This window comes from Xenopus tropicalis, chromosome 7, assembly GCF_000004195.4.
Source record: "Xenopus tropicalis strain Nigerian chromosome 7, UCB_Xtro_10.0, whole genome shotgun sequence".
Taxonomy (NCBI): Eukaryota; Metazoa; Chordata; class Amphibia; order Anura; family Pipidae; genus Xenopus; species Xenopus tropicalis.
The window spans coordinates 120,585,568-120,608,403 of NC_030683.2; the positions used below are offsets into that span (position 1 = coordinate 120,585,568).

The 22,836-nt window shown below is 39.0% G+C and overlaps 2 protein-coding genes across 2 annotated transcripts; both read left to right on the plus strand.

Annotated features, from left to right (window-relative positions):
- Positions 1 to 13,183: 13,183 nt before the first annotated feature.
- On the plus strand, positions 13,184 to 14,690 carry LOC108648117 (N-formyl peptide receptor 2). Its single transcript, XM_031906129.1, has one exon. The coding sequence runs from the start codon at positions 13,197 to 13,199 to the stop codon at positions 14,241 to 14,243; it is 1,047 nt and encodes a 348-aa protein (XP_031761989.1). The 5' UTR covers positions 13,184 to 13,196; the 3' UTR covers positions 14,244 to 14,690.
- Positions 14,691 to 21,061: 6,371 nt separating this feature from the next.
- On the plus strand, positions 21,062 to 22,519 carry LOC116412269 (N-formyl peptide receptor 2-like). Its single transcript, XM_031906128.1, has one exon. It carries the CDS (start codon positions 21,075 to 21,077, stop codon positions 22,113 to 22,115), a length of 1,041 nt encoding a protein of 346 aa, XP_031761988.1. The 5' UTR covers positions 21,062 to 21,074; the 3' UTR covers positions 22,116 to 22,519.
- The last annotated feature ends 317 nt before the right edge of the window (positions 22,520 to 22,836 follow it).

Consider the following 22,836-nt stretch of genomic DNA (forward strand, 5'->3'; position numbering starts at 1 on the left):
GGGTTCCTCATAATATTTAGTGAATAAAGTACCCTCTATTGTAAAATATAGGGATATTATAAGTCCCCGAGGGGTTCCTTATAATATATAGTGAATAAAGTGCCCCCTATTGTAACATATAGGGATATTATAAGCCCCAGAGGGGTTCCTTATAATATACAGTGAATAAAGTACCCCCTATTGTAAAATATAGGGATATTATAAGTCCCTGATGGGTTCCTTTTAATATATAGTGAATAAAGTGCCCCCTATTGTAACATATAGGGATATTATAAGTCACAGAGGGGTTCCTCATAATATATAGTGAATAAAGTACCCCCTATTGTAACATATAGGGATATTATAAGTCCCAGAGGGGTTCCTTATAATATACAGTGAATAAAGTACCCCCTATTGTAAAATATAGGGATATTATAAGTCCCTGAGGAGTTCCTTTTAATATATAGTGAATAAAGTGCCGCCTATTGTAACATATAGGGATATTATAAGTCACAGAGGGGTTCCTCATAATATATAGTGAATAAAGTACCAACCATTGTAACATATAGGGATATTATTAAACCCAATAGGGCTGTTCTGCCCCCAATAAGGGGTAATTATATCTTAGTTGGGATCAAGTACAGGTACTGTTTTATTATTACAGAGAAAAGGGAATCATTTAACCATTAAATAAACCCAATAGGGCTGTTCTGCCCCCAATAAGGGGTAATTATATCTTAGTTGGGATCAAGTACAGGTACTGTTTTATTATTACAGAGAAAAGGGAATCATTTAACCATTAAATAAACCCAATAGGGCTGTTCTGCCCCCAATAAGGGGTAATTATATCTTAGTTGGGATCAAGTACAGGTACTGTTTTATTATTACGGAGAAAAAGGAAATCGTTTTTACAAATTAGAATTATTCGCTTAAAATGAGTCTATGGGAGATGGCCTTACTGTAATTCGGAACTTTCTGGATAATGGGTTTCCGGATAAGGGATCTTATACCTGTAATGAGGTTTTTGTACAAAATATTACTGCTGGAAATGTTCTTGGCACTGTTTATGCTCTCAGAGAGGTCTTTTTCTTTTCTGACAAATAGCAGAAGCCCTACCTTGCTTTATGTCTGGAATTCTACACAACTATCCCTTTTGCATTTAAAACTTATTGAAATGTATTTGATGTATTGTATGGTACAGCTCTGCTGAATTCAATGGGCACTGAAAATACAACCTGAACCTGTAAACTAACAGAAACTAATGCAGCAATCTGACATTAAAATAAAGATGCCACCAGAAATTATGGAAACAAATTTTCCCTTTTTTGTTATTAAAAAAGGATTGAAAGGATCTTAAATGGGACACCCCAAAAGCTGGATTGAGGGTTGGTTTCTATTGCTTTTTTATTATTATTATAATGGTTATTAATTGATCAAGGATACATTGTCCAGAAAGTAAATAAAGATAAATGTAATAAAAAGGTACAAAACAATCAGGGTTGTTGCTTATCATTTCTGTTATGTACAACAATCATGGGTGGGGGGGAACACAGGGGGGCAGTGGTTATAAATCTGGCCCTATGTGTGTGTCTGGTACTGCGGAAGCAATGCTGTCATTTCAATGCGTTTTTCTTCTGTTTTTTTTTTTACAACCAATGATGATGGGGATACAGTCCCCACCACTACAGACAGAAGTGACAACACAGTTGAACAAGAATGGGATAATAACTGCAGGTCCCCACTGACCTTAGGAACTAGGCAGCAGTATGAATTACATAATGGGTAAAAAATGAGAGACGACCTGATGCTTTATATGTGATGCAGGTACAGGTATAGGACCCATTATCCAGAATGCTCGGGACCAAGGGTTTTCCGGATAAGGGGTCTTTCCGTAATTTGGATCTCCATACCTTAAGTCTACTAAAAGATCAATAAAACATGAAATAAACCCAATAGGATTGTTTTGCATTAAATAAGGATTATTTATATCTTATTTGGGAACAATTACAAGGTGCTGTTTTATTACTACAGAGAAAAAGGAAATCAGTTTTAAATTCTGTATTATTTGATTAAAATGGAGTCTATGGGAGACAGGCTTTCCGTAATTCGGAGCTTTCTGGATATCGGGTTTCCGGATAAGGGATCCTATACGTTTACAATGTATTTCTAAAAGAGTTTTTTGCTACAAGACCCTATTTAATGACTGTTATTAGATACTGATCTGGACTCAACATTGGGTTAAGTTCTTGTGTATCACACTAAAACTTGTACAAAGGAACTAGATAAATAAGGGACAAAGGCAATAGGGGCAACCAGTCAATCGGGAAAAATGTCTGGTAGACAGGTCCCCTTTAATGCCCAGTTTAGACTGGACTAGTCCAGGGAGGTGGCCAAACACCCACAGTTCCTCCTCTGGTCACATAGGCACAGGAGATTTGCTAGATAAATAGATACACACAGGCACTTTATGGAAACAAGCTGAAGGTCAAAAACAAGTACAAATTCACTGTAAAATGGTTGCCGCTGTAGTGGTAGTTGGTATTGTTAAGATCAGGGCCGGATTTCAGTTGGAGCTAATACTTAATTCCCCCCAGAACAGCTATAATGATAAGTAAGGGCACTTAGCAAGTCAAGTTCAAGCTGAAGATTTAAAAAAAATCCAAGGGGAAGTAAGTCTTACCTATCATTATAGCTGTTTTGGGGGGAATTAAGTATTAAAACATTTTTGTGTTACTGCTCCTTTAAAGGGGCTTCTGAAACAAAATGTGGTAAAGAGCCCCCACAAATGTAATTGCTATTGAAAGCAGCATTTGCTGAACTCCTGGTTATGACTTTTTAAACCATGTTGCAAAGGTCGGTCTCCTCCAGCAAGTCAGGTCTGTCAGTCTGCTGCCTTGTGTTACATTGTTTTAGGGGTCAGTCTCCTCTAGCGAGTCAGGTCTGTCAGTCAGTTGCCTTGTGTTACATTGTTCAGGGGTCAGTCTCCTCCAGTAAGACAGGTCTGTTAGTCTGCTGCCTTGTGTTACATAGTTTCAGGGGTCAGTCTCCTCCAGCGAGTCAGGTCTGCCAGTCTGCTGCCTTGTGTTACATTGTTCAGGGGTCAGTCTCCTCCAGTAAGACAGGTCTGTCAGTCTGCTGCCTTGTGTTACATTGTTTCAGGGGTCAGTCTCCTCCAGCGAGTCAGGTCTGTCAGTCTGCTGCCTTGTGTTACATTGTTTCAGGGGTCAGTCTCCTCCAGCGAGTCAGGTCTGTCAGTCTGCTGCCTTGTGTTACATTGTTTCAGGGGTCAGTCTCCTCTAGCGAGTCAGGTCTGTCAGTTTGCTGCCTTGTGTTACATTGTTCAGGGGTCAGTCTCCTCCAGTAAGACAGGTCTGTTAGTCTGCTGCCTTGTGTTATACAGTTTCAGGGGTCAGTCTCCTCCAGCGAGTCAGGTCTGCCAGTCTGCTGCCTTGTGTTACATTGTTCAGGGGTCAGTCTCCTCCAGTAAGACAGGTCTGTCAGTCTGCTGCCTTGTGTTACATTGTTTCAGGGGTCAGTCTCCTCCAGCGAGTCAGGTCTGTCAGTCTGCTGCCTTGTGTTACATTGTTCAGGGGTCAGTCTCCTCCAGTAAGACAGGTCTGTTAGTCTGCTGCCTTGTGTTACATTGTTTCAGGGGTCAGTCTCCTCCAGCGAGTCAGGTCTGTCAGGCTGCTGCCCTGTGTTACATTCTTCAGGGGTCGGTCTCCTCCAGTGAGACAGGTCTGTTATGTCAGAGCCCCTAGGGCAGAGAATAGAAAAGGACAGACAAATGCTGCTTCTAATAGCAGTTATATATACAAATAATTAAAAAACATTAACAATTTGTAATGAATGTATATTGCAAAGTTGCTTAGAATTATGTTTTCTTTTATTAGGCAAAAAATTATATTTTGGGTTGACTTTTCCTTTTAATGACTGCAATTAGATATTGATCTGAGCTTAGTCAGTGTCATCTCCATGTTTGGCTTTAGTTCTTGCGCTCTCACACAAGGAAATCTTGTAAAAAGGACCCAGAGCCAATAAAAGATAAATAAGGGGAAAAAAACATTCATCTCATTGCTGAGTGATCTTTAAGAATCAGAACCACTAAGATCCGGATACCTATTCTGCACTCATACAGCCCAAAGCGAATTCATTAGGTAAGAGCTTGGCTTGGGGTAAAGGGAAATCTGGTAGAGTAAAGGAAGCAATTAATAACAAGGCAGGGGTTCTATCCGGCACGGAATGTCTATCGCTTTGTGAATTTCATAGCTTCAGTTGTAATTAATAGATTCATTGGAAGCAATTGCCTATAGGCAGAGCCTTGCTTCTACTATACTGGTTTTGTTACAGAAACAAATTCAAATTCCCATAAACATAAGCGTTTATTACCTTATATATGAAGAATTACTTTATCTTTTTATTGTTGGCGCTTTCTAATTTAACCACTTCCCAAGGTCAGTGACCAAAGCAACCAGACCCTCATTTGTGTGCTAAAGTTAATTAAAAAAAAAAAGCACAAAAAAGTGGTTTCTGTATCAAGATTATTTGGGGGTGATTCACACTCACAGTAATTATTAGATCAGTGATAGACTTGGACATTGAGTCCACATTTTAGACAGAACCACACAAAAGACTAATAATTAAAATAGAGAATATTGGCCTGGAACATAATATAATACACGTATGGGATCCCTTATCCGGAAACCCCTTATCCAGAAAGTTCCGAATTACGGAATGGCCATTTCCCATAGACTCCATTATAAGCAAATAATTCTAATTTTTAAAAATGATTTCCTTTTTCTCTGTAATAATAAAACAGAACACTGTACTTGATCCCAACTAAGATTTAATTACCCCTTATTAGGGGCAGAACAGCCCTATTTGGTTTATTTAATGGTTAAATGATTCCCTTTTCTCTGTAATAATAAAACAGTACCTGTACTTGATCCCAACTAAGATATAATTACCCCTTATTGGGGGCAGAACAGCCCTATTGGGTTTATTTAATGGTTAAATGATTCCCTTTTCTCTGTAATAATAAAACAGTACCTGTACTTGATCCCAACTAAGATATAATTACCCCTTATTGGGGGCAGAACAGCCCTATTGGCTTTATTTAATGGTTAAATGATTCCCTTTTCTCTGTAATAATAAAACAGTACCTGTACTTGATCCCAACTAAGATATAATTACCCCTTATTGGGGCAGAACAGTCCTATTGGGTTTATTTAATGGTTAAGTGATTCCCTTTTCTCTGTAATAATAAAACAGTACCTGTACTTGATCCCAACTAAGATATAATTACCCCTTATTGGGGGCAGAACAGCCCTATTGGGTTTATTTAATGTTTGAATAATCTTTTAGTAGACTTAATGGACATCCAAATCACAGAAAGACCCCTTATCTGGAAAACCCCAGGTTCCGAGCATTCTGGATAATGGGTCCCATACCTGTACTATAAACTCAAATGTTTACCAAACTTGAATGTTTTGAATGTCATTTTTAATTCGGCTTATATTCGCGTATATACGGTAGATGCTGATGTAACGCTGCCCTAGTGCGTAACCGCACGCCCCCCCCCCCGTGGCCGGACGAGCGTGCATGGACGACCACCCCTGCCCCCTGCCCGACGCGTGTACATGTGTGTCCGGAAAAGTGTCGGAAAAGTAAAGTGTGCTAAATTGTTAGGCAACCTCAGTAATAAAAAATGCCCCCCCCCCCCCGTGCAGCCTTTACGAAAGCGACCCTCCCCCGGCAAAGGCAGCCCGTGATACCTTGCTACAGCCATCGAGCGCAGCTAGAGCATTCAGCATGCAGAGCGCGACATGACACATGTGCACGCTCGCCGAGTGCCGGTACGCGCCTGATGGCTGTAGCAAGGTACGCTTTCGTACGGGCTGCAAGGGTGGGGGCATTTTTTATTACTGAGGTTGCCTAACAAACTAGCACACTTTACTTTTCCGCCAATATAATCTAGGATAACTTCCTTAGTATCTTAATTGCAGGATATTAAGTTGCCCAAAGGGTAATTGTTCCACCTCTAACGCTTTCAATTTGCCTACTTTGACCATTAGTAAGTTAATTACTTCTTGCTCATATACATTATTATTATATAACGCAGTGATCTTTATATTGCAGTTCTAATTATGTTGGCCAGAAAGGATTCTGGTTACCTTCTGAAAATAAAAAGTCACTTGCAAGCAGAAACCCCTACATTGTATATAGAGCAACAGTGTACAAACCGTGGTGACCCTATATGAGGAATGTACTCTTGATTGTAACTAGATTACAGAAGATAAGGAGAAGTAATACAATAATGAGAAAAATACTATTTCACCTTGTCCTGTTATGAAAATCCATTTTTCTGGAGCATTCGGCGCGCACTCACGCGCATCACACGCCCGATGGCTGTAGCAAGGTATTACGGGCTGCCTTTGCATGGGGCGGGGGTGCGAGTGAGATAACACAGACTCGCTTTCATACAGGCTGCACGGGGGGGGGGGTGCGAGCGGGATAACACAACAGGTACCTTTGATCAGGGTGTGCTTGTGGTACAGACAGCTGGATGACATTGCAGGAGCCGGGATATCACTGTGCTACATGCAAACCTTTCCTTTCTAATCACCCAAATTAAAATGATAACATGGTTGGTAATCTGCCGCTGCCCTTACTGCTTTGCCCTTACTACTCGGACACAAGGTAGTATGCAGATAGGATGGATGCCTAGGCTTATACTCGAGTCAATAAGTTTCTGCCCCTAAGGGAATGATTTATCAAAAATTTGTGCTATGATTCAAATTTTTTAGCACGAAAACTCCCAAATTCAAATTATGGTTTTGAAAACTCAAATGTTCGATATTTTTTAAGTGAAAAACTCAAATGTAAAGCTTCAGCATCTGGAAGCATGTGAGTAAATGTAGTCACATGGGAGCAGTTCTAGGCAAAAATAAAGTGGGTTTTTTTATTCAAGTTTTTTTTAATTCTTTGAGAGATTTTAGACCCCATTGAAAATGAGTAGAATATGAATTTGATGCACTAAAGTCTTTTTCTTGGTTTAATTTGATCAGGAATTTTACATTTCACAATTCTGCCCTTTAGGGTTAGAAAGGAGATACATTTTGGCCCAGTTTTTCTACTGCTCCCTTATGTACCGTGGTACTCCTCTGAATTATACCTGATAAAGTGAAAGTGGGGAAGGCTGCTTTTGGTTTGTTTTGAGTGGTGTTATGGAAAAGTCTGATACCAAAGGTCATTTGAGTTAAGAAGGTAAGGTTTATTAGACACATACATGGGTCTGACCAAAGGATAGTCAGAACAACAGAACAAAGACAGCACTGGGTTTTTATAGACTTTGTGGCATGGTAGCATACAACACAATGACGTATGAGTATGAGTGTTACCAATTCCACCAAAGCACTGTTCTTATGCCACAATAGGTGGCATAGCCCTCAAGGCCGGACCAGGGCAAGCTTGAGAACAGCAGCCAAGTCAGGGGGTGGTGCCTTCAGCTGGGCTCTAACAAACACACAGTACATAGGTGATAAGACCCGCTTTAGTGCTTTGGTACTGGAATTAAGGGTAGCATGAATTGACAACATCCTTCATGGACCACTGAAGGGTGGGAAGGAAATCTGCCTACACAGGATTTATTCACTATTCACTAACATACTAGCATTTTGACCAATATTTTGTATTTTCTGCTGGAAATTCCCATAGGGAACCAGGACTAGATAGAGACTAAACCTTGCATTTAGTTAGAGCCCAAAGAGGTAAACAATGGCAGTTCCAGCTGACAATGCTCCCATTGGGATTGGGAAGTAGATCTCAAAGTGAAACAAACAGCTCCTTCTCTCATCCATTTCAAAGCCGCTCATTTGGGCAATCAGATTAGTGCTAATTTGCCAAAAGTGTGTTAATGTCCATATGAGATAATGTGCTATGTTGGGTCAGTCAGTTGGACAACAGTAACATTAAGTTAGTACTTAATTTAAAGAAAAATATAATCTAATTTCTCCAAACATTCAAAAACCTTGGAACCTTATCCAGCCCAATGTGTTTCTGAATGCTATGATGCAGCCCACTATAGCATCTCTATGGCCCTTTGCCTTCTTATGGTCTCCACAGACTTCTATTTTTAACATCACTATTTTGATTCAATTTGTCTCTCAAACATATCATCTATTGTTTTATGCCCCCCACCCTAGAAAAATAAATGCACAACATTGTTTTGGAGTAGTGATGAGCAAATCTGTCCCATTTGAAAAACTACTGCATGACTTTTTTGACACATGCAACTTTTTTTGGACGCCATAGCAACATTTTTGACATGACAGTGACTTTCACGAAAAAAATTAGTCAATTGTGAAATGCAGAAATTCGCCACAAATCTATGACTGGTGAACAGTGTAATTTCTAAATGACACTGTTTACATAGCAAATAATTCACTCTACCATTTAAAAATGTATTTTTAAACCAACAAATGTATTTGTAGCTGTAATATTGGTGTGTAGGCGCCATCTCAGTGCATTGTGCCTGAGTCTGAGCTTTCAGCCAGCGCTACACATTAGAACTGCTTTCAGCTAACCTATTGTTTCTCCTACTCCCATGTAACTGGAGGAGTCCCAAGCCGGACTTGGATTTCTTACTATTGAGTGCTATTCTGATACCTACTGGGAGCTGCTATCTTGCTCCCTTCCAATTGTTCTGCTGATCGGCTGCTGGGGGGGGATATCGCTCCAACTTGCAGTGCAGCAGTAAAGTGTGACTGAAGTCTATCAGAGCACAGGTCACATGGCTGTGGCACCCTGGGAAATGAAGAATATGGCTAGCCCCATGGGAAAAATAGATTACAATGCAGGATTTTGCTGGAGAAACTCCATTAACTGATGGGTTTTGAAAAAAAACATGTATTCCTCCTTCTGTACTGAGCCCACCTCTACCCAAACACATTTAAAAGCACGCATTAGCCACTATGAGTTAACGAGTTACCTTAAGAACTAGTAGGATTTCAGAAAACAAGGGAAGACATTGGTATGGAGGTGAAAATTAACTTTGCAATAATTTGCGATTCATTTATTGGGCTTCCAGGTTTGCTATTAAAAATGGTATCTGATTGCTAGCCTTGTTGACTTTAGCAACCTGGTAGTAATTGTCGGAATTGGCCATTATTCAGAAAAGAACGAAAACAAACATTAATAAAAAATATAGCCTCACAATCATGCAATTTACGTAACTGACCAAGGTCCACAGTTTGAGGGCAACCAAGTGCCGAATTCTGAGACTTATATATATATATATAAATGGCAAATAGTTTGTTATATTTGTAAAAAGAAGGACTCTCTTTAACCTTTTTTCTGCCAACGACGTATGAGATACGTCATGGCAGAAAAAGGCTTTAACTGCCAACGACGTATGAGATAAAGGCTGCTCTCTGCAGCGGTGGCATGTGAGTTTCTAGTGATGACAGCCCCCTGGGCAACGAGCCAGGGGGGCTGTCATGTCGGTCCTGTAAAGCATCATGTCGGTCCTGCGATCGCATCGCACCTGCTGCTTGCTGCTTCCCCCAGCGCCGCCACCAACTTGCAGTTCCTGCAGCGTGGAGGACACAGCCAAGCGATCGGTGCTTCAGGACAGGTAAGGTGTTTCTTTTTTTGGACTTACACACACACTTACATACATTTATACATACTTACATACATTTACACACACTTACAGCACACAATTTAGCAGTTTTTATTTTTTTGGTTTTTTTTTTCATTTTACACACTTATATACACTTATATAGACTCATATACACACTTACACACAGTATCACACAACTTTTACATATGTACACACATGTATACACAAACATTTTTTTATTTTTTTTATTTTACCACTTTGTTTTTAGTTTCTTTTCCATAAAAACTGTTTATTTTGACAGCGTGACTATTGGATCAGATATTCTGACCACTAATTACACTGTCATGTGACTTATTTTGTTGTTTCACTGATTTGCACAATTTTTGTGGTTTTATTGCATTTTTATCCCTGTATAAGTGTTCCTGATCTGTTTTTAGCATAGCTTTGCCAGGTGTAACTTTGGTGTACAAAAATAACTTAACCTATTTTGAATTCATCCTAATGTGTACTTTACAAAAATATATGGTTTTCTGGGGGTCTCTGTATAGTTGGGGGGGTTACGGCACATAAAACGCTGACAGGGGGCTCTGTGTGGAAAAGCTGAGTTGGCAGGCGAGAAATCCATATGCGCTATTTTCATTTTGGGGTCAGTACTTACCGCAGACGGGTATATCTATGCATATTGGGCATCAAACTGTTCAGTAGGCCTCTGGTGTTCCTATTTGGGATGATTTGCCTTTATCTGATCTTTAGTTAAGAAATTGTGAGAGATAAATGCGGCAAAGTGCAACATTTTTATGCGATTTTCTGAAATGTCATACAAATCTGCAAACTTAGGAAAGCTTTACGGCTTGGTACTTTGGAGCAAAAAGAAATTTGTACCCATTATAGATTCGGGGGAATGTGTACTTTCCAAAAATATATGAGGTTAGACTGTCAAGGTTGGGGTTGTTTTCTCTGGAAAAGAAGCGCTTGAGAGGGGACATGATTACTCTGTACAAGTACATTAGAGGGGATTATAGGCAGTTGGGGGATGTTCTTTTTTCCCATAAAAACAATCAACGCACCAGAGGTCACCCCTTTAGATTAGAGGAAAGGAGCTTCCATTTGAAGCAGCGTAGGTGGTTTTTCACGGTGAGGGCAGTGAGGTTGTGGAATGCCCTTCCTAGTGATGTGGTAATGGCAGATTCTGTTAATGCCTTTAAGAGGGGCCTGGATGAGTTCTTGATCAATCAGAATATCAAAGGCTATTGTGATACTAATATCTACAGTTAGTACTAGTGGTTGTATTTATAGTTTATGTATGTGAGTGTATAGATTGGTAGGTGTGGGTTAGGTGTGCTGGGTTTACTTGGATGGGTTGAACTTGATGGACACTGGTCTTTTTTCAACCCTATGTAACTATGGCTTTCTGGGTGAGTGTACTTTTTTGTAGCATTATCCCACATAAAGGAGCAAGAGCTGAAATGATAGATCATATGGGGATTTGTTCCCATTGGGGCCCCTACATGCCACATACTTAAGTAAACCTAAACATATTAGGCATCAAACTGTTCAGTGGACCCCTGGCGTTCAAATTTAGGGTGTTTTATCTTGGTACCTAATGATACGTGGGAGATATGATGCTGCAAAGTGGAAGCTTTGAGGGGATTTTTGGAAATGTCATAAAAATTGCCAAATTTAGAAAAGCTGTGCGGCTTGGTACTTTGGAGTAGAGAGACACGGGTACCCATTTTAGATTCAGGGGAAAGTGTACTTTCAAAAAATATATGGCTTTCTGGTGCGAGTGTACTTTTTGTAGCTTTATCCCACATATAATGATGTAAATGTGTTGTTTTTGCAGGAGCTGAAATAACAGAAATGATAGATCATATGGGGTTATGTTCACATTGGGGCCCCTACATGCCACATACTTAGTTAAACCTATACATATTGGGCATCAAACTATTCAGTGGACCCCTGGCATTCATATTTAGGGTGTTTTATTTGGTTACTTTATGACCTGTAGGAGATAAGATACTATAGACTGGAAGCTTTGAAGCGATTTTTAAAAAATTCACAAATTTTGATAAAAACCAATAACTTTAGGAAAGCATTGCAACTTGATAGTTTGGAGCAGACAGACAGCTGTGCCTATTCTGGATTCCCCAGAATCTGTTCTTTCCAAAGATGTACTCTGGGATAAACCTTCTTTTAGTGGAATTTTTGGCCTTGAAATCTAAAGTATGCAGCTTTCTGGAGCAGTGCTTTGGGAATTTAGTAGTGTCCTGCTGGGTATTTGGTATTGGCACATTCAGGAGACATGGGATTTTCCAAATCAGTTGTATATTCATGCATAAAGTAATTTTTACGTGTGTTTATATTATAGAAAATTTGTTTTTTTATTTTTAGATATTTAGAAGCCTATATCTTGTTACAGAAGTGGAATTACACCAAAATTCTACCATATTTTGAAAGCTTAGGTTGTCCTGTTTTCCTGGGTAAAAGTCCCCGAAAAGAAAGGCTCTTAAAGTGAAACAGTGCAAAATGTTAAAAAACTGTCTGGCAATACAAGTTCCGCTTTGACCAAAACGGCTGGCAGTGAAAGGGTTAAAGACTGTTACTAGATACTGATCTATCCATAGCTCAGGCACAGCAATGTGACTGTCATCTCCATGTCTGGACTTATCACAAAAGAAATCTTGTACAAAGGAACCAAAGCTGAAAAATATAAATAAGTCCAACATTTAGTCTGTAAGGCGTATTCAAGAGTCAGAACCTGCTGAGAACCAGAGAGCTGTTCTGTAAAAATTGACGCCCACGGCACATTTATTCGGTAAGAGCTTGGGTTGGGTTCAAAGGGCAATAAGAAATGAAAGTAAAGGAATCTGTACGGCTCAGTTTTCATCATGTTTATATTGTACAGAATGTCATGTTATTACTTGTATTCAGAGTAAAATGTGCAAGAAAACTGACAGGAGATTAATGGGGGAATATAATAATAAAAATAGCTGAAACTGGAAAAAATATGGGCAATGCAAAATAAAAAAAAATCTTTTACATAAAAGTATTTTACAACTATACATCTGTCTTCAATTTATACTTTTTGCTTGTTTTTAATCATTAATCAACTCAACAGGCAAAAACTGAAAATGCTTTCTGCTATGTGAGCACTGAAACCAAACCATAAGGTGTTATTGTTATTGACTTCTCTTTGTGTTCTTCCCTTTGTAATATTTAATTCAAACCACAGCACAATATCTAGAGCAAAATAAAAAACCCTACCAATTAGCAGGTTAATGGGCGACAGTAACGGAAAATATGGTGATTAAAAAAATATATATATTTGTTTATGTCTTTTTTTTCCTGATTTGAAAATAATCTAGTAAAAATACAAATTTGTGTTTCTATTTATGAGTTGTCTCTGTGGCACTGTATGTGTCTGAGCAATAATTTGATCATCATTTAGTAACTAAAAGCCCCTTCCACATATATGAAATTAGTAGTGAAAGCCTTGCGGTGCTCTCACAAGCATCGGTGTATTAGATTTTCCCTATATTGCAAAATTCTAAAGTTGTTTTTCTTTCTCACATTTGTTTTATACAGCAGCTCTGTAATGGAAATGGAGAATGACACTGTCTACGTCCCCGGCTTGTCCACTTTTGACACTTTGGCTGAAGAGGAAATTTATAGCAGAATTTACCCCGTGTTCAGAATAATTAACATTACACTTTACAGCATAATATTCATTCTAGGAACTGCGGGCAATGGGCTGGTCATCTGGATTATTGGATTCAAAATGGAAAAGACAGCTACTCTTATTTGGTTTCTCAACCTCGCCATTGCGGATTTTTCTTTTTGTCTCTTTCTTCCTCTCAGTATAACAGAATGGGCATTGTGGGATAACTGGCCCTTTGGGCAGATAATGTGCAAGACGTGGGCTATCAACCAACAGCTAAACCTCTCTGCAAGTGTATTATTTTTAATGATAATCAGCATTGATCGTTGTATCTGTGTTCTGTATCCATTATGGGCAAAAATCCATAGAAGTTCAAAATTAGCCTTAACCATTTCAGTCATAATCTGGTTCTTGTCTGTGGGTCTCAGTTCCCCTTACATTGTTTTTTCTGATACAGAGAATGTAAATCAGCTTACTCGTTGTGCTTTCATATCTGCAGTTGGGAATAACTCAACCATGTTTGATTATGATACTTGGAATGTGAGGTACAAATCCATGAGTATGACCGAATTTGTTTCAATGTTCTTGATCCCTTTTCCCATCATGATGGTTTGCTATGGGCTCATTGCATTCCGGGTGAGAAAAAACAGCAGAATCCCTGGGTCTGGTCGAACCTTGAAAATTGCATTTACAATTGTCATTTGCTTCTTTCTTTGCTGGTTTCTTTACCATAGTGTTCCTATGATCTACACTGCGGATATTTACATAAGGTATCCTTGGGATGAAATCTTATATTACCTTGCATATTGCTTGGCTTACTTTAACAGCTGTCTCAATCCAATAATCTATGTCTTCATTGGCCGGGACTTTAAGAAAAGTTTAAGAAAGTCAATTCCATTTCTCCTGGAAAGCACATTCAGAGAGAGCAATGACCCTCCCGAAACTCTAAACACTAATTTTTTAGAAAGTGAAACAATGACTTAGCCTAATCTGGTTTTGGCTTTTTAATACTGTACAAAAATATATTCTGCAGATTTTCTTTTGGCACAAAGGAAGGATTTTAATGCTTCATAAAGTATGTTCTCTTTATGGGACAGTAGCCCTGGGCACTCACCCTACAGAATTAGCAGTGTAAATGAGCTAAAGATCTGTCATACCCTAGTGGCCCCCTCTTTTTATGCTCTTAATAGTAAAATTAAATGGAGGTCGACTTGTTCAAATGTTACTATGACTTCGTACAGGGATCCCCTTGTCACACATGGAGCAGGACAAGTAAGGGTAAACCTAGTGCATTCTCATTTGAAAATGACAAATACTGATGTTTCTTTGCATGTTTGCACCTTGCTTTGCATTTTCCATCACAGTGCAGGTCTTCAACCCCAGAATGGAGCGCCCCCCCCCCACCAAGTTCATTATACATTTATTCTACAAACCCAAGTGCTACAAACTGGTTTTCCTGTAACATGAAAAATATGCTTAATGAAATGAATGATCTTAACATTAATGTAATATATTTGTTTCTGCCCCTTTCATTGTTTCCATACAATAAATCAGTCACTGGTAATAATAATGATACTTGAAGCAATTAGCACAGCCAGGGCCGGATTACCCACTAGGCACCCTAAGCCCTATCCTAGGGCCCACCTAGTTTTAGGGGCCCATTGCTGTGGATGGTGCTGCCAATCTGGCCTTGGGGCATATGTAGTGATGAGCAAATCTGTCCTGTTTTTCTTCGCTCATCAGTACCTATGACCCAATGGCAGTTCCAGCTGACAATGCTCCCATTGGGATTGGGAAGTAGATCTCGAAGTGAAACAAACAGCTCCCTCTCTCATCCATTTCAAAGCCGCTTATTTAGGCAATCAGATTAGTGCTAATTTGCCGAAAGTGTGTTAATGTCCATATGAGATAATGTGCTATGTTGGGCCAGTCAGTTGGACAACAGTAAAGTTAGTACAGGTATGATATTCCTTATCCGGAAACCCGATATCCAGAAAGCTCCAAATTACGGAAAGCCTTTCTCTCATAGACCCCATTTTAATCAAATAATTCAGATTTTTAAAATTGATTTCCTTTTTCTCTGTAATAATAAAACAGTGCCTGTATTTGATCCCAACTAAGATATAATTAATCCTTATTGGATGTAAAATAATCCTATTGGGTTTAATTAATGTTTTATTGATTTCTTAGTAGACTTAAGGTAAGGAGATCCAAATTACGGAAAGACCCCTTATCCGGAATACCCTTGGTCCCGGGCATTCTGGATAACAGGTCCTATACCTGTACTTAATTTAAAGAAAAATAAAATCTAATTTCTCCAAATATTCAAAAACATGTTGGAACCTTATCCAGCCCAATGTGTTTCTGAATGCAATGATGCAGCCCACTATAGCATCTCTATGGCCCTTTGTCTTCCTATGGTCTCCACAGACTTCTATTTATACCATCACCAGTTTCATTCAATTTGTCTCTCAAACATATCATCTATTGTTTTATGCCCCCCACCCTAGAAAAATAAATGCACAACATTGTTTTGGAGTAGTGATGAGCAAATCTGTCCCATTTGCAAAACTACTGCATGACTTTTTTGACACATGCAACTTTTTTTTGGACGCGATCGCAACATTTTTGACATGACTGTCGAAATTTGTCGCTGTTTCACGAAAAAAAAATTAGCTAATTGTGAAATGCAGAAATTCGCCACAAATCTATGCCTGTTGAACAAAATTGCTTTTATTGTATAGTCTATATTTAGTTTAACCAAAAGATGCTACTAATAGTCTAGCAGATTTATTCATTATTGATTAGTTTCACAGATATATCTTGATAGGGATGATGACTGACTTACCCTTTCCTGACTGCCTTGTGCCTTGTGCCTGAGTCTGAGCTTTCAGAAGGAGCCAGCGCTACACATTAGAACTGCTTTCAGCTAACCTATTGTTTCTCCTACTCCCATGTAACTGGAGGAGTCCCAAGCCGGACTTGGATTTCTTACTATTGAGTGCTATTCTGATACCTACTGGGAGCTGCTATCTTGCTCCCTTCCCATTGTTCTGCTGATCGGCTGCTGGGGGTGAGGGTGGGGGATATCACTCCAACTTGCAGCGCAGCAGTAAAGTGTGACTGAAGTCTATCACAGCACAAGTCACATGGCTGTGGCACTCTGGGAAATGAAGAATATGGCTAACCCCATGGGAAAAACAGATTACAATGCAGGATTCTGCTGGAGAAACTCCATTAACTGATGAGTTTTGAAAAAAACATGTATTCCTCCTTCTGTACTGAGCCCACCTCTACCTAAACACATTTAAAAGCACACATTAGCCACTATGAGTTAACGAGTTACCTTAAGAACTAGTAGGATTTCAGAAAACAAGGGAAGACATTGGTCTGGAGGTGAAAATTAACTTTGCAATAATTTGCATATTTTAGAACGTGTGTGTGTCTTTAAATATTTCATTTTTTAATTCATTTATTGGGCTTCCAGGTTTGCTATTAAAATGGTATCTGATTGCTAGCCTTGTTGACTTTAGCAACCTGGTAGTAATTGTCGGAATTGGCCATTATTCAGAAAAGAAACAAAACAAACATTAATAAAAAATATAGCCTCTCAATCATGCAATTTACATAACTGACCAAGGTCCACAGTTTGAGGGCAACCAAGTGCCTAATTCTGAGACATTATATATATATATATATATATAGCGCAAATAGTTTGTTATATTTGTAAAAAGAAGGACTCTCTTTAACCTTTTTTCTGCCAACGACATATGAGATACGTCGTGACAGAAAAAGGCTTTAACTGCCAACCACGTGTCTCATAGGTCGTTGGCAGATAAAGGCTGCAGAGAGTTTCTAGTGATGACAGTCACACGATCGTCGCAGGACCATCCCAGAAGCAGCAGACCCGATCGCATTGTGCCTGCTGCTTCCCCCAGCGCCGCCGCCGCCCACTTGCCGTTCCTGCAGCGTGGAGGACACAGCCAAGCGATCAGTGCTTCAGGACAGGTAAGGTGTTTCTTTTTTTGGACTTAAACACTTACACACACACTTACATACATTTATACACACTTACATACATTTACACACACTTACAGCACACAATTTAGCAGTTTTTAATTTTTTGGTTCATTTTACACACTTATATACACTTATATAGACTCATATACACACTATCACACATTTTTTACGTATGTACACACATGTATACACAAATACTTTTTTTTAATTTTTTTTTTTAATTTTACCACTTTGTTTTGAGTTTCTTTTCCTTAAAAACTGTTTATTTTGACAGCGTGACTATTGGATCAGATATTCTGACCTCTAACTTATTGTGACTTATTTTGTTGTTTCACTGATTTGCACAATTTTTGTGGTATTATTGCATTTTTATCCCTGTATAAGTGTTCCTGATCTGTTTTTAGCATAGCTTTGCCAGGTGTAACTTTGGTGTACAAAAATAACTTTACCTATTTTGAATTCATCATAATGTGTACTTTACAAAAATATATGGTTTCCTGGGGTCTCTGTATAGTTAGGGGGGTTACGGCACATAATACACTGACAGGGGTCTCTGTGTGCAAAAGCTGAGTTGGCAGGTGAGAAATCCATATGCGCTATTTTCATTTTGGGGTCAGTACCAGGCCCGGATTTGTGGAGAGGCCACAAAGGCCCGGGCCTAGGGCGGCAGAAGTTTAGGGGCGGCATACCGCCCCGCCGCAAGAAAATTTTTTAATTTTGCTCCCATACGGAGCAGTCGGGACCTCTCCCCACTGCTCCGTATGGGAGTTAAAAAGAGCGTTCGCGCATGCGCTGGCGCTTTGCGCATGCGCACTGGGGGCGCGCTTGCGCATGCGCACTGGGGTGCGCGTTCGCGCATGCGCATGGGGGACTCCCACAGGGGCGGCCTCGGGGCGCACCAAAGACAAATCCGGCCCTGGTCAGTACATACCGCAGACTTTCATATATCTATGCATATTGGGCATCAAACTGTTCAGTAGACCTTAGGTGTTCCTATTTGGGGTGACTTGCCTTTGTACGCAAGAAATTGTCTGAGATAAATGCGGCAAATTGCAACATTTTTAGGCGATTTTCTGAAATGTCATAAAAACCAATAACAAAGGAAATCTTTGCAGATTGGTACGTTGGTGTAGAAAGGACTCTTTACCCTTGTTGGATTTTTCAGAATGTGTACTTTCCAAAACTATATGGTTTTGTGGGGGTCTCTGTATAGTTAGGGGGTGTTACGGCACATAATACGCTGACAGGGAGCGCTATTTTCATTTTGGGGTCAGTACATACCACAGACTTTGGTATATCTATGCATATTGGGCATCAAACTGTTCAGTAGGCCTCTGGTGTTCCAATTTGGGGTGATTCGCCTTTATCTGATCTTTATCAAGAAATTGTGAGAGATAAATGTGGCAAACTGCAACATTTTTATGTGATTTTCTGAAATGTCATACAAATCTGCAAACTTAGGAAAGCTTTACGGCTTGGTACTTTGGAGCAAAAAGAAATGTGTACCCATTATAGATTTGAGGAATGAGTACTTTCCGAAAATATATGTCTTTCTGGGGTGAGTGTACTTTTTTGTAGCATTATCCCACATAAAGGATGTAAATGTGTTGATTTTGCAGGAGCTGAAATGATAGATCATATGGGGGTATGTTCCCATTGGGGCCCCTACATGCCACATACTTAGGTAAACCTATACATATTGGGCATCAAACTGTTCAGTGGACCCCTGGCGTTCAAATTAAGGGTGTTTTATCTTGGTACCTAATGCTATGTGGGAGATAAGATGCTGCAAAATGGAAGCTTTGATGGGATTTTTGGAAATGTCATCAAAGTTGCTAACTTTATAAAAGCTTTGTGGCTTGGTACTTTGGAGTAGAAAGACATGGGTACCCATTATAGATTCGGGGGAATGTGTACTTTCCAAAAATATATGACTTTCTGGGGTGAGCATACTTTTTACTAGCTTTATTGAACATAAACGATGTAAATGTGTTGATTTTACAGAAGCTGAAATGACAGAAATGATAGATCATATGGGGGTATGTTCCCATTGGGGCCCCTACATGCCACATACTTAGGTAAACCTATACATATTGGGCATCAAACTATTCAGTGGACCCCTGGCGTTCATATTTAGGGTGTTTTATTTGGTTACTTTATGATCTGTAGGAGATAAGATACTATAGACTGGAAGCTTTAAAGCGATTTTTAAAAAAAATCACAAATTTTGATAAAAACCAATAACTTTAGGAAAGCATTGCAACTTGATAGTTTGGAGCAGAAAGACAGTTGTTCCTTTTCTGGATTCCCCAGAATCTGTTCTTTCCAAAGATGTACTCTGGGATAAACCTTCTTTTAGTGGAATTTTTGGCCTTGAAATCTAAAGTATGCAGCTTTCTGGAGCAGTGCTTTTGGAAAATTAGTAGTGTACTGCTGGGAGTTTTTGACCTATACAAGTGAGAAATCTCCATAAAACCATATATATTTGGTATTGGCAAGTTCAGGAGACATGGGATTTTCCAAATCAGTTGTATATTCATGCATAAAATAATTTTTGTTTCTACTACGTGTGTTTATATTATGGAAAATTTGTTTTCTTTTTATTTTTAGATATTTAGAAGCCTATTTCTTGTTACAGAATTGGAATTACACCAAAATTCTACCATATTTTGAAAGCTTAGGTTGTCCTGTTTTCCTGGGTAAACTAAAAGTCCCCCCAAAGAAAGGCTCTTAAAGTGAAACAGTGCAAAATGTTAAAAAACTGCCTGGAAAGACAAGTTCCGCTTTGACCAAAACGGCTGGCAGTGAAAGGGTTAAAAACTGTTACTAGATACTGATCTATCCATAGCTCAGGCACAGCAATGTGACTGTCATCTCCATGTCTGGACTTATCACAAAAGAAATCTTGTACGAAGGAACCAGAGCTGAAAAATATAAATAAGAACAAAGACCTACATTTAGTCTGTAAGGCGTATTCAAGAGTCAGAACCTGCTGAGATCCAGAGACCTGTTCTGTAAAAATTGACTCCCAAGGCACATTTATTCGGTAAGAGCTTGGGTTGGGTTCAAAGGGCAATAAGAAATGAAAGTAAAGGAAGCCGTACGGCTCAGTTTTCATCATGTTTATATTGTACAGAATGTCATGTTATCACTTGTATTCAGAGTAAAATGTGCAAGAAAACTGACAGGAGAGTAACGGGGGAATATAATAATAAAAATAGCTGAAACTGGAAAAAATATGGGCAATGCAAAATAAAAAAAATCTTTTACATAAAAGTATTTTACAACTATACATCTGTCTTTAATTTATACTTTTTGCTTGTTTTTAATCATTAATCAACTCAACAGGCAAAAACTGAAAATGCTTTCTGCTATTTGAGCACTGAAACCAAACCATAAGGTGTTATTTTTATTGACTCTTCCCTTTGTAATATTTCATTCAAACAACAGCACAATATCTAGAGCAAAATAAAATACCCTACCAATTAGCAGGTTAATGGGCGACAGTAACGAAAAATATGGTGATTAAAAAAAAAATATATTTATTTATTTGAAAATAATCTAGTAAAAATACAAATTTGTGTTTCTATTTATGAGTTGTCCCTGTGGCACTGTATGTGTCTGAGCAATAATTTGATCATCATTTAGTAACTAAAAGCCCCTTGCACATATATGAAATTAGTAGTGAAAGCCTTGCGGTGCTCCCACAAGTATCGGTGTATTAGATTTTCCCTATATTGCAAAATTCTAAACTTGTTTTTCTTTCTCACATTTGTTTTATACAGCAGCTCTGTAATGGAAATGGAGAATGACACTGTCTACGTCTCCGGCTTGTCCACTGTTGCCACTTTGGCTGAAGAGGAAATTTATAGCAGAATTTACCCAATTTATAGCAGAATTTACCCCGTGTTCCGAATAATTAACATTACACTTTACAGCATAATATTCATTCTAGGAACTGTGGGCAATGGGCTGGTCATCTGGATTATTGGATTCAAAATGGAAAAGACAGCTACTCTTATTTGGTTTCTCAACCTCGCCATTGCGGATTTTTCTTTTTGTCTCTTTCTTCCTCTCAGTATAACAGAATGGGCATTGTGGGATAACTGGCCCTTTGGGCAGATAATGTGCAAGACGTGGGCTATCAACCTACAGCTAAACCTCTCTGCAAGTGTATTGTTTTTAATGATAATCAGCATTGATCGCTGTATCTGTGTTCTGTATCCAATATGGGCAAAAATCCATAGAACTTCAAGATTAGCCATAACCATTTCAGGCATAATCTGGTTCTTGTCTGTGGGTCTCAGATCCCCTTACATTGTTTTTTCTGATACAGAGAATGTAAATCAGCTTACTCGTTGTGCTTTCATATCTGCAGTCGGGAATAACTCAACCATGTTTGATTATGATACTTGGAATGTGAGGTACAAAGCCATGATTATGACCGAATTTGTATCAATGTTCTTGATCCCTTTTCCCATCATGTTGGTTTGCTATGGGCTCATTGCATTCCAGGTGAGAAAAAACAGCAGAATCCCTGGGTCTGGACGAACCTTGAAAATTGCATTTACAATTGTCATTTGCTTCTTTCTTTGCTGGTTTCTTTACCATAGTGTTCCTATGATCCAAACTGCAGATATTTACATAAGGTATCCTTGGGATGAAATCTTATATTTCCTTGCACATTGCTTGGCTTACTTTAACAGCTGTCTCAATCCAATAATCTATGTCTTCATTGGCCGGGACTTTAAGAAAAGTTTAAGAACGTCAATTCCATTTCTCCTGGAAAGCACATTCAGAGAGAGCAATGACCCTCCCGAAATGCTAATTTTTTAGAAAGTGAAACAATGACTTAGCCTAATCTGGTTTTGGCTTTTTAATACTGTACAAAAATATATTCTGCAGATTTTCTTTTGGCACAAAGGAAGGATTTTAATGCTTCATAAAGTATGTTCTCTTTATGGGACAGTAGCCCTGGGCACTCACCCTACAGAATTAGCAGTGTAAATGAGCTAAAGATCTGTCATACCCTAGTGGCCCCCTCTTTTTATGTTCTTAATAGTAAAATTAGATGGAGGTCGACTTGTTCAAATGTTACCATGACTTCGTACAGGGATCCCCTTGTCACACGTGGAGCAGGACAAGTAAGGGTAAACCTAGTGCATTCTCATTTGAAAATGACAAATACTGATGTTTCTTTGCATGTTTGCACCTTGCTTTGCATTTTCCATCACAGTGCAGGTCTTCAACCCCAGAATGGAGCGTGCCCTCCCCCCCCCCCACCAAGTTCATTATACATTTTATTCTACAAACCCAAGTGCTACAAACTGGTTTTCCTGCAACATGAAAAATATGCTTAATGCAATGAATGATCTTAACATTAATGTAATATATTTGTTTCTGTCCCTTTCATTGTTTCCATACAATAAATCAGTCACTGGTAATAATAATAATACTTGAAGCAATTAGCACAGCCAGGGCCGGATTACCCACTAGGCTCCCTAAGCACTATCCTAGGGCCCACCTAGTTTTAGGGGCCCATTGCTGTGGATGGTGC